Raw genomic sequence first — 13,783 nt, forward strand, 5'->3', positions numbered from 1 at the left:
CTTGTCTTCCGTTAGGTTAACTATGGTTCAGTGACGTTGCCTATCCTAAATCTTGATTATAACGAACTGCCAGTTAGGGCCAACATTGAATAATAAAGGCTTACAGCAATTTGTGGCTAGTAGCGTGCAAACCTTTAGGAAAACAGACTGGCCAATCAAGTAATTAAACACTGGCCCTCTGAATATGTATTTTATGATTTCAAATAGTTGTCATCTCCCAACTGATTCGACAACATTGAGTTGTTACAAATATATTTTTTATGTTAAAAATTCCTTGCAATGCAGATGTCTATTAGCAACATAGAATAGTATACTGTACATCTGCAGCCAAAAAAACTGAACCACTTTGCACTGAAGTTTTCCAAAATATAAAGCTCTGTTCAGAAGCAAGCACCACTAGACAGACATGTCACAACACTGCGTTACAAGATGCATCACCCACTCACTGTAGTAGGCCCTAAGTCCTACCCCTAAATTTTAATACTTTCGGTTCCATATACGTTGTAACCTTCTCTATAAGTTGCTAAATTCTGGGTATTCTGCGAGGAAGTTGGGTTAAAAGTCTGTGCACTCTTTGCCACCTTCATTCGTTTCGCCTCTGCCCTGGACTTGTAACAGAACTCTATCAAAGCCACCAGCATTGCCAAGCCCAAGCCTCCAACCAGAATGTAGAAGACTCCAGCAACGTTGCTGAGACTCAAGGCACTCGTCTTGTCCTGGGGAAACAGAAGCGACACAGTTAACCCCGGAAACCAGACTCCCGGCAGCACAAGCTACACGTTAAAACATTGGAAATAAATAACAATGCTTAGCTGAAATTAAATGACAGTTGTTTACACACTTCTCACAAAATTTGACCTATCTGGATCTATAAAATATATTTTAAGCGCCTAATTTTCCTGGTCGGCATAAAAAATATTGTAAGTGTATTGCCAACATATCAGGATGTCATTGCTTGCTTACTGCAAAGCACTACTTCCGCTAAGCGGAGAATTAAACAATGACACGTCTAGCTCTCTTTAGGGGACATTTTAGTACTGATACAAAACTGCAGTTACGTAAAGCTTTTTAAAAGCTTTGAAATCCAGAAATCCATTTACAGCAGACAAGACTCTGCTTGATCTTTATGAAAACAGTAATTATACTTGTGGTAGGCATTGATGTTAATTTAAAAGATCCAGACTGAGTTTCTGATACTTAAATAACAGATGAAAATAACACGTGAGGCTTAAGTTCTTTCTTTGAACAAACACTTCCTTTGAAAGTGCACACTGTACCATACACATCATGATATATTTGCCTCTTACCGATTATTGTATTTTGGTTTTGTTTTATTATAGACACAGTTCTGGAACATGCCCATGGACTACTAAGGCTCAGTAATAGTACAATTTTAAATAGCAATTTCTGAAATCTTACACATTATTCATAATTTAGACAACGAGAACTTTAGCAAATTATTAAATATGCATCATTTTATAAATTATCACCTTCTTGGATGTACTGTAGTAAATAACTGTTCTACATTTCTCTATACTTCACTGCTTAGTTATGAATCATATTTTTTGATTTGCAATCCATGTGCATTTTTAGCACAGTTCTCAAGGAACTCTCAGGATTAACTTCCATATACTACATCGTGCGCCTTAAGATACTTATAAAGCTTTATTCTTACGCAGACTATATAATCTTTACCTAAAGTAAGGACAGTACTTAACTTCCGATTGCAATCTCTATGAAATTTTAACTTATGAAGAATGCAAAACATTTTGATCTTTAATTTAAAGAGGCACTATTTATTGTGTAATCAGTAGATTAGCACCGTAATGATTCCCATGGATGTATGGAGGTGTTTGGGGCTTATAGCCGGGTTCTGCTTTGTATGTCTCTTTTTAGCTGGCTAAGAGGGCTCTGAATATCTCGGAGCTGACCGTGTCACCCTGGTGGCAACTGCAGACAAGGAGGAGGCAGGACTGAGAAAGACTTGACCTAGTGTACGTGGTGGGTTGAGGCTTTCTCAGCTGTCATTTACAGGTACTCTGCCATTCTCTTAACTGCTTTTCACTCCTTTCTCCAAAGCACTTGCCAGACAAAGCAAAATGTGTTGCAAGTTTGTTTCCCAGGTTAATTTTACCCGCTATCCAGCAGGGTAACTCTCAGGGCACGCAGGCAGCAAGCAGTCACTGCCCGTCAAGCTTTCCTTTTAGCTCTGGACAGCGAGGCTGGCACGGAGACGAGCACTGTGAAGACATTTCAGACTCCCCAAATACAGGGCTGGCACTGACTGTGGTGCTCCCCAGCCATCAGAAAATACCCGGTGTTTACCCTAGTCCACCCCCCAACTGGGAATGGACTAGGGTAAACACCGGAAGCTGTAGAAAGCTATTAATTATTGAAGCCTTTTACTTCAAAGCCCAAGTTAAGTCTTCCTTGGCTCCTCAATGAGCTAGGGACGGTCCCAAAGTGAGCCAGGCACAGCCACCCTGCGCAGCGATGAAAGGCAATCCTTCCCACTAGCGTTTCTCCTTTTCAGAAAACCGCTGAGGGAGGCCAGCTCGAAAGGAGAAGGCGTGAAGGGACATTTCCTAAGTAGTCAATGGGGAAAGTCCATCCTCCCTAGGCAGGAAGGAAACCACTAACCCTACCTGCCTCCCCCAAAACCAAAAAACTGCCTTGTAACTCTTCAACAGATGCCCTGAATATGTAGGACGATGTTTGGTTATTTATATCACTGAAGACTTTAAAAAGCAATAGTGCTTCTTTAAATTAAAGTGTGACCCCCATCAAGATGGGGCAAAGCTGATTCGTTCTGTGTCTACAGCTGCTTATTTTATTTCTAAGTCATTTTGTTTATTACTTCCTTTACTGCTTTGTGAACACGATAGTAGGTCCCGAACTGCAGCGACTGACCTTACTTCCAGAGTCCTTGGGTCCACATTCACCTTTATCGTACCACCATTTGTTTTTCAGCTTGTCTAAGACGCCTGCCTCACTGAGTTTCAAAACGGCAAGGTTTACAGGAGTTCTTCACGTGGAAAATAACATAAATAACATTATATATGTTATTTTATGTTATTCAAGTAAAACTACATAGAATCGCATTGCAAAGTGACAGAGCAGAGGCCACAGTGGGTGCTATGTCATGTACTGTTGGCCCAGGTTTAGAGACAGACATACGACCGGGACCTGCTCCATCGCTTTAGGTAACAGGCACATACTGCTGGGGAAGATTTGTAAACAAATAGTATGCAATTACTGTGAACCCAAAACTATTGGCTTAGACATATTAACAACATACTCTTCAGAGACATATATAATACAACTGGATATATGACTTAAGAAATGCATTGATTTGCGTTCCTTGCTTTCAATCTATTTTTAGTTTGTCTGCATACAAACTAATAATATGACTTGGCTATAGCTATTTCATTTACTGCCCTCAAAATTATCCTGGCAAGGGAAAGGAGATGCTTTGTGCAGTTTGCTGCCCATAACCACTTGGCACAGACCTGTAATCAGGAGGTCTGCATGCAGAGAACTTAGGGGGAGAGCTGCGATGCCCTCATCCTCAGCTAAGAACATGACAGTCAATCTTTCCTTTTCATTTCTGTTTCAACATTATTTTCAAATTCAAAGTTTTTCCTTAAATCTCATTTATTCACATAAGTCTTTCAAGGGTCCCAGGCTGATGATAAATTACTACTTGGAATATCTTCTCTTACTAGTGGTATTTGCTGTGGGTGATGTAACAGAGTTTAATACTGAGATTAAACCTAGTCTGGTGCCTCAAAGTCATGAACCGCTACGGGTTTACATTGAAGTTACTTAAACTCAGTGAATAATCTCAGAGTATTATGGTAATGCCCCACTTCATGCAGTGGTACCAGTTTATTTTCTAAAAACCTATGAAATGATTAACAGACTTATTTTATGTACTTTCCACTTTGAACCATTGACTGTCCAATTCTTAATGTGGTAGGCGTAGGGATATCTATTTATGTGCAGGTGTGCATGAAAATACAATATATATCAGAGAAGGAGGTAGATAAACAGAAATGGCATGTGATAGATAGCCTTCTAGTGATGCTATATGACATAGGACCTAATCCTGTGTATGCCAGCAGATTCCTATGGGAAAATTAATCTCTCATAATACACCATAATCCATGCATTGCTAAAATGTTAACTCATGAATTCAAGGCTTAATAAATAAATAACCAGTGCAAGCATTAATTAGTATAGTGTAACGGAACCTACTAAAATAGTTACTATGAAAGAGAAAAGGAGCTTGTTACACTCTGCAACTGGTTTAACCAGAAATCCCCAGATGCTTATGTATTAATATATTTGTGCATGTTTGTATATATATATTTAATACACAAATGACAGCTCCTTAACCTCGTACGCTAATCTTAGCTTTCGGGATCCTGTCTTTTCATACATTCTGATTACTCTTTGTATATATACATAAAGGGGGGGATTCACCTCACCTCACCTCAGTTTTTTCACCCGCAAGTTATGCCCCAAGCTTTGGCTGCCTGTCTAGGCCTCCCTGCAGTTAAGGGAAAAAGATTGGTACCTCCCAAAGGTGGGCTTAGACACTAGTTTTAACAAAGGATGAACCATGCTGTTGAGATGCCCGTCTCTTTTCATTTACTACAGAGGAAGGCTTGGTGCCTCGGAGAAATGACAATTTTTGACAGCTACAGTTGGGGTACTCTCAAGTGATTCCTTTAAGTAAAGGAAATGCTTCATCCACTCTCCAAATCCCACACATTTAATTCATATGGAATACTCTCCTTCTAGAACAGAAAATGCCTATTTCTTGATCTTTTCCAGTATCCAAACCTACAGTTTGTCTTCAGGCTTCCTGGCAGCAGGTTGTGCAGGTCGATAGTGGAATGTGAGAGTCCCCCAGCTGTGCAATGAGTGAGTAGCGGTTTGGGATGCTGGCAAGTTGCCTGTCGATATGATCCTCTGTTTGCTTCTAGTACAAGTGTGAAATAATTAATATTATTTGGATAGCTGTCATCTGTAACATGTCATGCATTGGCACTGAGCCACATTTCAGTGCTCCTAAATCCCAGCAGTGTAACAGGGCTGGTTATGACAAAGAGAAGGGACATCCAGGTATTGTTCTCACACGGAAAATCAGAAGCCTGTGGGGTTGTCGCAGATTAAACTGATTAAAGTGATAATTAGGGCTTGATATGAACTATCAAGACCAGCAGCAAGCTGGTACAAGTCAGAAAACAGATGTCTCCCAGTCCTTTGCTTGTTTTTTCAGGACTAACAGTTTAGGTATATAAAGCCTGAATACAGGCAGGGATTTTTTCTTCTTTGCAGCTGTAGTTCCTTTAATGTCACCCTTTCTGCATCGTCTCTGCGAGGAAACTCTCAGGTTTTCCTTTGGGAAAAGCAATCAATTTCATGCTTGAAATTGCCACGCTATCCTCGATATATAACTGAACGCAATGGCAATGGCCAGCATAGATGAGGCAATTCCCACTTTTCACTGAAATACAGCCAGTGATGTGCCCACGGCCAGGCCCTTGTTTCTCCTCTCCGCTATTTTTGCTGAAGCACTGTCTGAATCAAGGTGCTGCACAAGCTTGGGAAACTTGTCCTCTGCCCCTCACTTCCTCGCCTGCCCTAGCGAGGCTGTGTGAATGAGACATGACGTGTCCTTTACATCTCACCTCAGACAGTCCTAGCTGTGACAACGCAGAAGCACTCCAAGCTAAATTTATAATTAAATTTAAAAATATTTTAAATATAACTAAATTGAAATTTAGAAATATTTTACGCTTTCAGAGCAGGATTTTTGCCCCACTTTAAATCTGCCAGCTGTGATGGGAAATGTACATGGTCCAATACGAGAAGCCCAGACTGAGGGGCTGCAGAGTGGAAAAGGAAGATTTTTGCTTACGTTTTTCAGAGTAGCAACATATATACCTGTTTGCAATCACAGTAAGTGACTGCAGGTGTAGTGAATTTTCATGTATTTTAGGCTTTGTTTTGTTTGTTTTTTTCATTTTAGTAGCAGATTTTCAACAGCTCCCATGGGAGATGAATGCCCAGACCACCTTGGCTTTCAGGGCAAGTTGCTTATCTAGGCGTCTTTCCTTTCTTTGAAAATATCCTCTCCAAATAAGCGTCACTTTGACCGTGTCAGTCACAAACTCAAGAGACTACAACTTGTTACTACACTGCCTACACAATGGTGAATAGTCCCACTGATATTAAAGGGGGCAGAAACTAAAAATCAGTACGGTCTGCTGTACGTGAGCACGAGCAATGTACCTAAGTCATACACAGGGACAAATCCAGCATTTACAATTAAATTTCCCATCAAGTTCAGTCATGTATACTTAATGTTACCACGGAAAATGGCTATAGCTTTGGGTTTTTTTTCAAGTTGTTTAGTGATTCCTGAATTACTAATGTTGGGCTAAATCTTCAACTAGAGTAAACTGGCAGAGTTTGTGAAAATCAGTGTAGTTTTTCCAGTGTACAGCTGCCAAGAATCTGCCCTGTTACATATAAACAGGATCCATCTGCCTTGAATTCATGTAAGGATAATATATGAGAAATAATAACTAAAATTACCCTTTATAGATGGAGAAGAATTTGTCCCATGTAGCCACAGTGCAAAACTGCTGTGTGACAGCACAGGAGGCCCTGTTCTTCCCCCACGTGCTGAAGTCGGCGGTGGCACAGCCTGACCTGGGCGCAGGGACACTGGTCTTCTACCTTTTCATCATGTTCTCAGCCCTTCTACCTCCTCTCTCAGCTTCTTACTCATTTCCTCCTATCCTGTCATCAGTCACTTGCTGTGGGAAGGGTTGGTTTTTAAGAGCCTCGGGCTGGATCTTGTGCCAGCAACACCAGCGAAATCGCAGTGCTTTAAAGCAGCATTAATGAAGTTCTGAGTTAGTTGTGTTCAGGACAACGAATGGGCAATTATAGCATTTAAATTACAATACTGAGCGATTCTGAAACCAGTACAGAATTTTGGCAGACAGAGATTTTAAAAATGCAATCACGAGTATGCTTTAGGAGCATTTTCATTACCCACTCATGGCTGAGCCATTAATTAAGTGTAAGGTCAGTCTCACCCGCTGAATGAAAAACAAGGGCCGCTGTGTTCTCCTGAGGGCTGCCAGCAGAGACTCCATCAGCACAGCTTCCTTCCACTCACACTTTTATAAAAACAACGGAGCAGAGTGGCAGAAACTGTGTTTAAATGCCTTCCCATGCATCACATGAAATGATGACGGCATACAGTTAAGATCTGAGGTAATACTTTCAAAAGCACTCAAACGACTTGGGGACCTCAGTTTTATCTTCAAACGTGACTTAATTACTGAGGTCACTAAACCACAGGTGGTTCACACAGGGCAGCTCTCTGAACTCTCTTTCTGAATTTTGGGAGATTGTTCCTTAAAGGGAACAATAAATGGGGAGGCTAGAGGTGACCTTTTAAGAGCACAGTATGGAGGTAGGAGAAATCTTGTTTTACAGAGCAACACAAACCTTTGGAGAACTGCTGAGCTCTCATGAGAGCTCTCTCGATTTCTATAGTCCTTTGTACTATCATGAAGGGTTATTCTGGGTCTAGACTCTCATATTCTGACTAGTGAATCTCAAACAGCAACAGCACAGTTATCAGTCAAGTCTCAGGTGCTGCATTATTTTCAGGAGAAGAGGATGTTCTTATTCTCGTTCATGGCAGTAGGAAGCCCTGTAATTTGGACCGGAGCTGCTAACAAAGCTCAGGGTTTGTTCTTTTTAAATTCATACAATGAAAAGAAGTATTAGCAAGAGATGCTTAAGAGCTTAGTTCAGGACTTGGTAGCTGTCAGGTTTACAACAGTTCATGGTGTCCTGGTTATTCCACTAATGATCATTTGCTAGCATATAAAATTAAAATATTTAGAGCTCCATTAATTCAGTAGAAAGGGTCTTATTGACTTCAATTGATCAGATCCTACAAGACTGTTCCTGAACAAGGAAATGGATTTTGTAGATGATGAAAGCTTAACTAACACTTTGGGGAGTCAGAGCAGCTGTAGTTTAAAAAACAAGACCAGATGCTACTGCAGTGCAGAATTTGAGAAGCATGGTAACAAGCCGCTCATCTCCGTGGTGTGCCTGGTCCTACTGAACGTGAGCAGGGCAGGTGCACGATAGACCTGGGGCTTCCCAGGAGCACTGGTACTGCCTACTCACTCAGCTGTGCCTGGGAAAAAGGATGGCAAGAAACAGGCCTGAGGTCAGATGAATGCTCCTGGCAGGCTGTATGTAGTCCTAGGACCACAGGTTGAGCTCCATCATGTTCTCCATCCTTTGCTAATGCTGCCTTGCCCACCATATTTTCTATTGCATCCTGAACTGCCCGTGTCACCTATTGTTCATTTCCATTGGCAATGTGTTCCTTCCTCCATCCTGCATTCACAGATCCTCCCTGTTTCTCTATGGAGTGCACTCCTTGCCTTTCTTTTCTGTTTTTTTCCCCCACTCCTTTTTCTGTCACTTGCCATCACACCAAACTTGCTCCTTCAGCATTTCCAGACATTTCCTGGTGAAGCCCTGCCACTTCCATGTCCCTCTACTATAAGCTGCTCCCCTTTTCCTGCTTCGTGACTCAAAGCACCAGTGGCTGGTAATCAGGGAAAGTAAGTTAAAAGCATCCTTAGTTTGCTACCTAGCTTTTATCTCACCTTTCAACCACAGCCTGTTTGTGAGGAGTGTATTCTAAGAATGGAGGTATTTTAATGATGTGGCTCCCTGCCTGTGACATTTGAAAAGATTAAATAAACACCCCTCCCCCAATAATGCAAAAGTTCAGGCTTGGGTGGAGCATATAACAGTAGCAATGTGGGAGATTTATGGTTCACTTGTCAACTTTCTTACAAGAAGTTGGTGTCTGCTCCACTTGCAGGTTCGTGCGATCAGGTCTAATACACCTAAGCACTTTGGAAGAGAAAACAGAGACCGTTTTTGAAACTGCGACTGCTGGCGAGCAGAGCGGGGAGGGGGGGAAATAGGTAGAGCAGCAGGATCGAAGGCAAAGTGAAGAAGATTAGGAGACCAGTTCTGGGTGAGTGCAGAACAGACAAGGGATGGTCCCTGAGGCCAGGACACAGCATGAAAGCAGAAGGACTAAAGAAGGAGAGAAAATAGTAAGAAAAAAAATATATGTAGGCAACTGTAAAGAAAGCTGCATAAACTGTGTATGACAAATCAGTCAAATTTAATCTTCTATATCTTACTAGCTCTGTGCCTGCACAGTTACCTTTGCGGCATTCTCTTATATATTGTTCACACACAAGCACATAAATAAATATTATTACATGCTGCCTGGCACAGAAGGGATATTTTTAATATCTTCATCCTTCCCCACTTCACCGTCTTCCACTTCCACATCTTTGCTTCTTTTCAGCACAAGGCAGTTTCTCAAAAGGAAGCTGTGAGGAGGCAAGGAAGTAGTGGCACTGGCCGTATGGAAGATATGGAAATGCAGGAAGAATAAGAAGCTGCCATCACCTCAGCCTAAAATTCAGCCTAAAATTCCTGTCTGATAAAGTCTGATAAGTTCTGCCTAGGGAACCACCACGGATTTCAGTTTGCTGGTAAGATATCAGGAAATGTCAGCGTGAACATATTTTAGCTGAAATTTGTCCTCCTATTTTGGACACTCGTGAAAATTGTAATTTGTACCAGTATTGTTTGTGTCAACAGTGCATCCCTGAGCCTGGACCATGCATTAGATTACTGCTAGGAGGCAGTCACACTGATTTTCACCCTTTTCCTCTACTATCGCTGAAAAATATTTTGGGTAGTACCATATAGTAGAAAAAAAGTCTGAGCTGGTATTTGCTGCTGAAGGTTTCAAACTGCTTGTTCACAACAGCAAGCCTGCAAAAGGCTCATCATGATTTCAGAAGATGCAGGTTTCTGAAAATTGGTGATAGATGTCACAGCAGAGACTGTTTACGAGTTCCCCTTGGGGCGCCTAAACAAATGCGAATATTTTTGCTTTGACAGTAATTGCATACACCTAGATTTCAACTGCAGGTACCAGCAGTGCTGTGCTCCTGGTGAAGCTGTTTCGTCGCAGGTAAAACCCCAGCAGATGCACCAATTACTTTACATACTGTTTACCCGCTTTTGGTGACATTGAGGCTAACCTTGGAGTCACCTCCCCCGCTGCCACATTCTCCTTTGTCGTACCACCATTTGTTTTTCAATTTGTCCAAGAGGCCTTGTTCATTCAGTTTTAAAACTGCGAGGTTAACAGCATTTCTTGAAACGATAAAACATATTTTGTAAGAAACTGCACAGCTGTTAAGATGTTAGAAGGAATGAGGACTTAAGCTGTTTATAAGCTTGATCCACACACTAAATAAACCTCTCATTTCCATATTTCAAAGTCCTTGGCAGCACAAATAATTGTGGTTACTTTCAAATGTGAAAAATGTGTTTCCAATGTAGAAATGATTTTCTGAATGGCTTGGATTTTAACAAGAAAATTCTATCAACCAACCAAAACTATTTTTGCAAAATGATGATAAAACTCTGCCTGGAATTATAAACGATTCACACAGATTTATTTGAATCTATATGTAGAATATGTTTAGTGTGGGCCCAGGATTTTTCAAGCAGATGGGAAAATGTATTCCCATATACTAAGGAGGCAAGATCCAGACGGCCTATGCTAGACGCTGCCAGTCACTGTGTCACATACAGTTTTGACATACAGCACTTCAGAGTCACCCCGCACAAGCTATGGGCTAAGGCTCCAGAAACAGGCAGCGTGAGGTGGAGCTGAAGAGGACCGCTAACAGCTTGCACGCTGACTACGATGCTGTCTAGAGCCAGTCAACAGAAAACAATGCACAAAGAGGTGCTGGGAGACCTGCTCGTCTGAAGCTTCATCACCTGCTGTAGGCACACCCGTACATTTGGGATGCAGGCTCTAGAGTCCTGCTCCCTTCGCACAGTAGAGGCTTAGCTGAAATGCAAGACCTGGGGTCTAGCTTAGTGCCGTGACTCCAGGGACTGCCCTGCTATCCTGGGAGAGCACCCTGTCTCCAGCCCAAAGGGCACCCGCGGCGTGGGGGAGCAAGGTGGAGGTGCAGGGCATCCTCTCTGGGGAGACCTGGGGACAGTGCAGCCAAGCAGAAGCTCAAGCGCTGGAAGACCAAACCCAGCCCATTTGCTGGGTGCTGAGATACCAGCAGGTAGTTGGGACGTCCTGAGGACTTTTCTCTGGAGGGTTTATACATGTTATGCTACCACTGGATGAAAGACAAATCCTGCATTACTAGCACCATGATGGCATAGGCACTGAAAGGGGCTCCATGAGACTCAGTGTCCTCTGTCTCATGTTTAATGCTCTTTTTTCAGGTGAGAGAAGTACCTGAGAGAGACTTTGGATCTGTGCAGGCAGAGGTGGGTTGCCGACATGAAGGCTAAAGCAGAGAATCGCTGCTTCTGTATTAACTCAAGGCTGCCAGGACTGCCCTGAAACTCAGGAAAGAAAGGGACACAGCTGGTCCTAGGACAGGGTTGCTTCTGCGTGTGCTCAGAGGTTTTGCTTTAGGTGCCCAGAGAGCATTAAGACTGGATGGCAGAGGATAGACAGTATAGATTACCATACAAACCCAAATGTAAGGCACCTGGATTTATGATAGGAACTACAGTCACTATATGACATTTTAAAATCAGTTGATAACTAATCTGCCAAGGCATTTATGCAGCCTTCATCACCTCCTGAGGAACCTTTGCACTTGTTTAAGTGTATAACTTCTTATCTTTATTACTAAGAGCCTCAAAAGTCACATATCCTAATGGTACACAACTACATCAATATTTATTCATAATTCATAATAATAAACTTTTCTCTTCCTCTTTTCACGTTCAGAGGTCCCTAGTGCATCCATGCCTATCAGACATGTACACTGTTTCTGGTGGGTGTCTGCCCAGGCTTGCTTGCAGATGTGCAGAGCCATGTGGAGCAGTGGCATCATATCCTTGAAGCACCATTCATCTCCAAAGAGAGAGAAGCATCTGTGAGGTGCCAGTAGCTTAAATACTGCTCTTCAGGGACAATGTGCGGTTGAGAAAGATGGAGTTTCTCTCTCTCTGAATTTGTTTAATGCTGTCAAGATCTGTCTGTCAGGCTGAGCGGGATTTGGCAAGAGCTATGTCTGTCAACTGCACCTTCCTCTCCTCAATTATGAGAGGATGCAACACCTTCAAAGCACTTACAGAAGGGCTGGGGAAGAGAGATCCTCTGGTGGCAGGGCTCCATCAGATCTTATGGCACCAGAAGCCACTGGGGCTTGTGATTCACCCTCTCTAGAGACGGCTCGTCTCTGATCCCTGGGAGTCCCTTCTAGTCTTAGAATGGAATTTCTTCTCTCACTCATTAGGAGAGATATGTTCCCAGCAAACAGGTACAGACAACGGTATTTCACAGCTTACGGAGCATTCCTTACAACATTGACCCTGTTCGTAGGACAAATGTCAGCTTCAGGACATACCTTCACTGACTGGTAACAGCTTTCACATAGCTCCTGCTGGAACCAAGACAGGTTCGTCATGAAGTTTGGAAACTGCTTGTGTGTAGACCTGACTTAATCTAGCTTCACTGTAGTTACATTTATATGAGATTTTCCATACAGATAAAGGAATTGCTTGTCTGTCCCTGAAAGTGAAAATGAGAACTGTAGGCTGTAGTGGGAGTGATAACAGACTGCTCTTTGTGGATAAAGCTTTACGGGGAGTTTAGCAGCCAGGCTGACAAATGTGATTTTGCATAAGTACTCTAATTATGGTTCCCACTCCAGAGGGAGAGGAGAAATCACAAAATTGGAATGAAATTGTTCATTTGTCCCTTTTGTTCTTGGAGGTAATTGCTTTTGAACCAGTCATATTTACTACAGATTTTTCCTACTCAGCTTTTAGTTTACAAAGCCTGTGCTTTTGGCCTGTTTGCCCCATTCAGAAAGGTACCTGTGTGGCCAGCCTTGCCACTTTACAGCCAAATTTCCAGTACACTAAATGTAAATTTTACCTTTGTAAGGACATTAGGACTGAGCCATAGATGAAAGATGATCCTAGAAACACTATTTCTTTGATGCTCAGCAACACTACTTATTCTGAAAATGGCTTAGACATATAGCTTCAGCCTGCTGTCTACAAAGTCAATGTCAAAACTCCTTCTCCCTTCAACAGGAACCAAACCAAGGTCTAATTTAATGCTGCTGTGTCTAGTTGTCATACTGGGTAGCAATAACATAAACAGCTGCTTTGACAGTGCTACAGATGCGGGCAGGAGTGATCACTCCCATGAAAAATGAAATGTATCTCAAAGAATATCACTAACTCTCAATTCAACAAGCCACTTAAGCACAATCTTATTTTAAAGCAGATGGGAAGCCCTATCAATCAGTCCCTCTGTAAAAGCATCTTCATACTGTTTCCTCTAAGCTGTAGTCTCTCAAGTACGAACACTAAATCTCATTGAATTAGACAAAGTCCTTATGCTAAAATCCTTAGAAAGCTTTTTTTCAATCTTTATCTTATCTTGTGTGAAGATGTTACCTGATAACTTACAACTTTTTTTTCAAGCTTTCAAAGTTAATGCCTACTTAGACCTTTCATCTGGATATTCTAAGATGAATAAAAAACAACTAGGCGATTTCTTTTGACGACTAATATAAATTTTCATGTTTAATTTCTGCGTTGAAGGGAAAGAGCTTTCTCACTTGCT

The 13,783-nt window shown here is 42.0% G+C and overlaps 1 protein-coding gene across 3 annotated transcripts in view; it reads right to left on the reverse strand.

Annotated features, from left to right (window-relative positions):
• GRIA4 (glutamate ionotropic receptor AMPA type subunit 4) overlaps positions 1–13,783 on the reverse strand; it is a 238,433-nt gene that overhangs the window by 6,805 nt on the left and 217,845 nt on the right. For 2 of the 3 annotated variants that reach the window (XM_075491019.1, XM_075491018.1), the window contains 2 exons: positions 10,194–10,308; positions 582–716 (listed from right to left, as the gene is read on the reverse strand). In XM_075491019.1, the coding sequence (XP_075347134.1) occupies positions 582–716; positions 10,194–10,308 (250 nt within the window). Of the gene's footprint in view, positions 1–581; positions 717–2,910; positions 3,026–10,193; positions 10,309–13,783 lie in introns of all 3 variants that reach the window. The other variant, XM_075491016.1, reaches the window with a different exon arrangement.

This window comes from Mycteria americana, chromosome 1 (genome assembly GCF_035582795.1).
Source record: "Mycteria americana isolate JAX WOST 10 ecotype Jacksonville Zoo and Gardens chromosome 1, USCA_MyAme_1.0, whole genome shotgun sequence".
NCBI lineage: Eukaryota > Metazoa > Chordata > Aves > Ciconiiformes > Ciconiidae > Mycteria > Mycteria americana.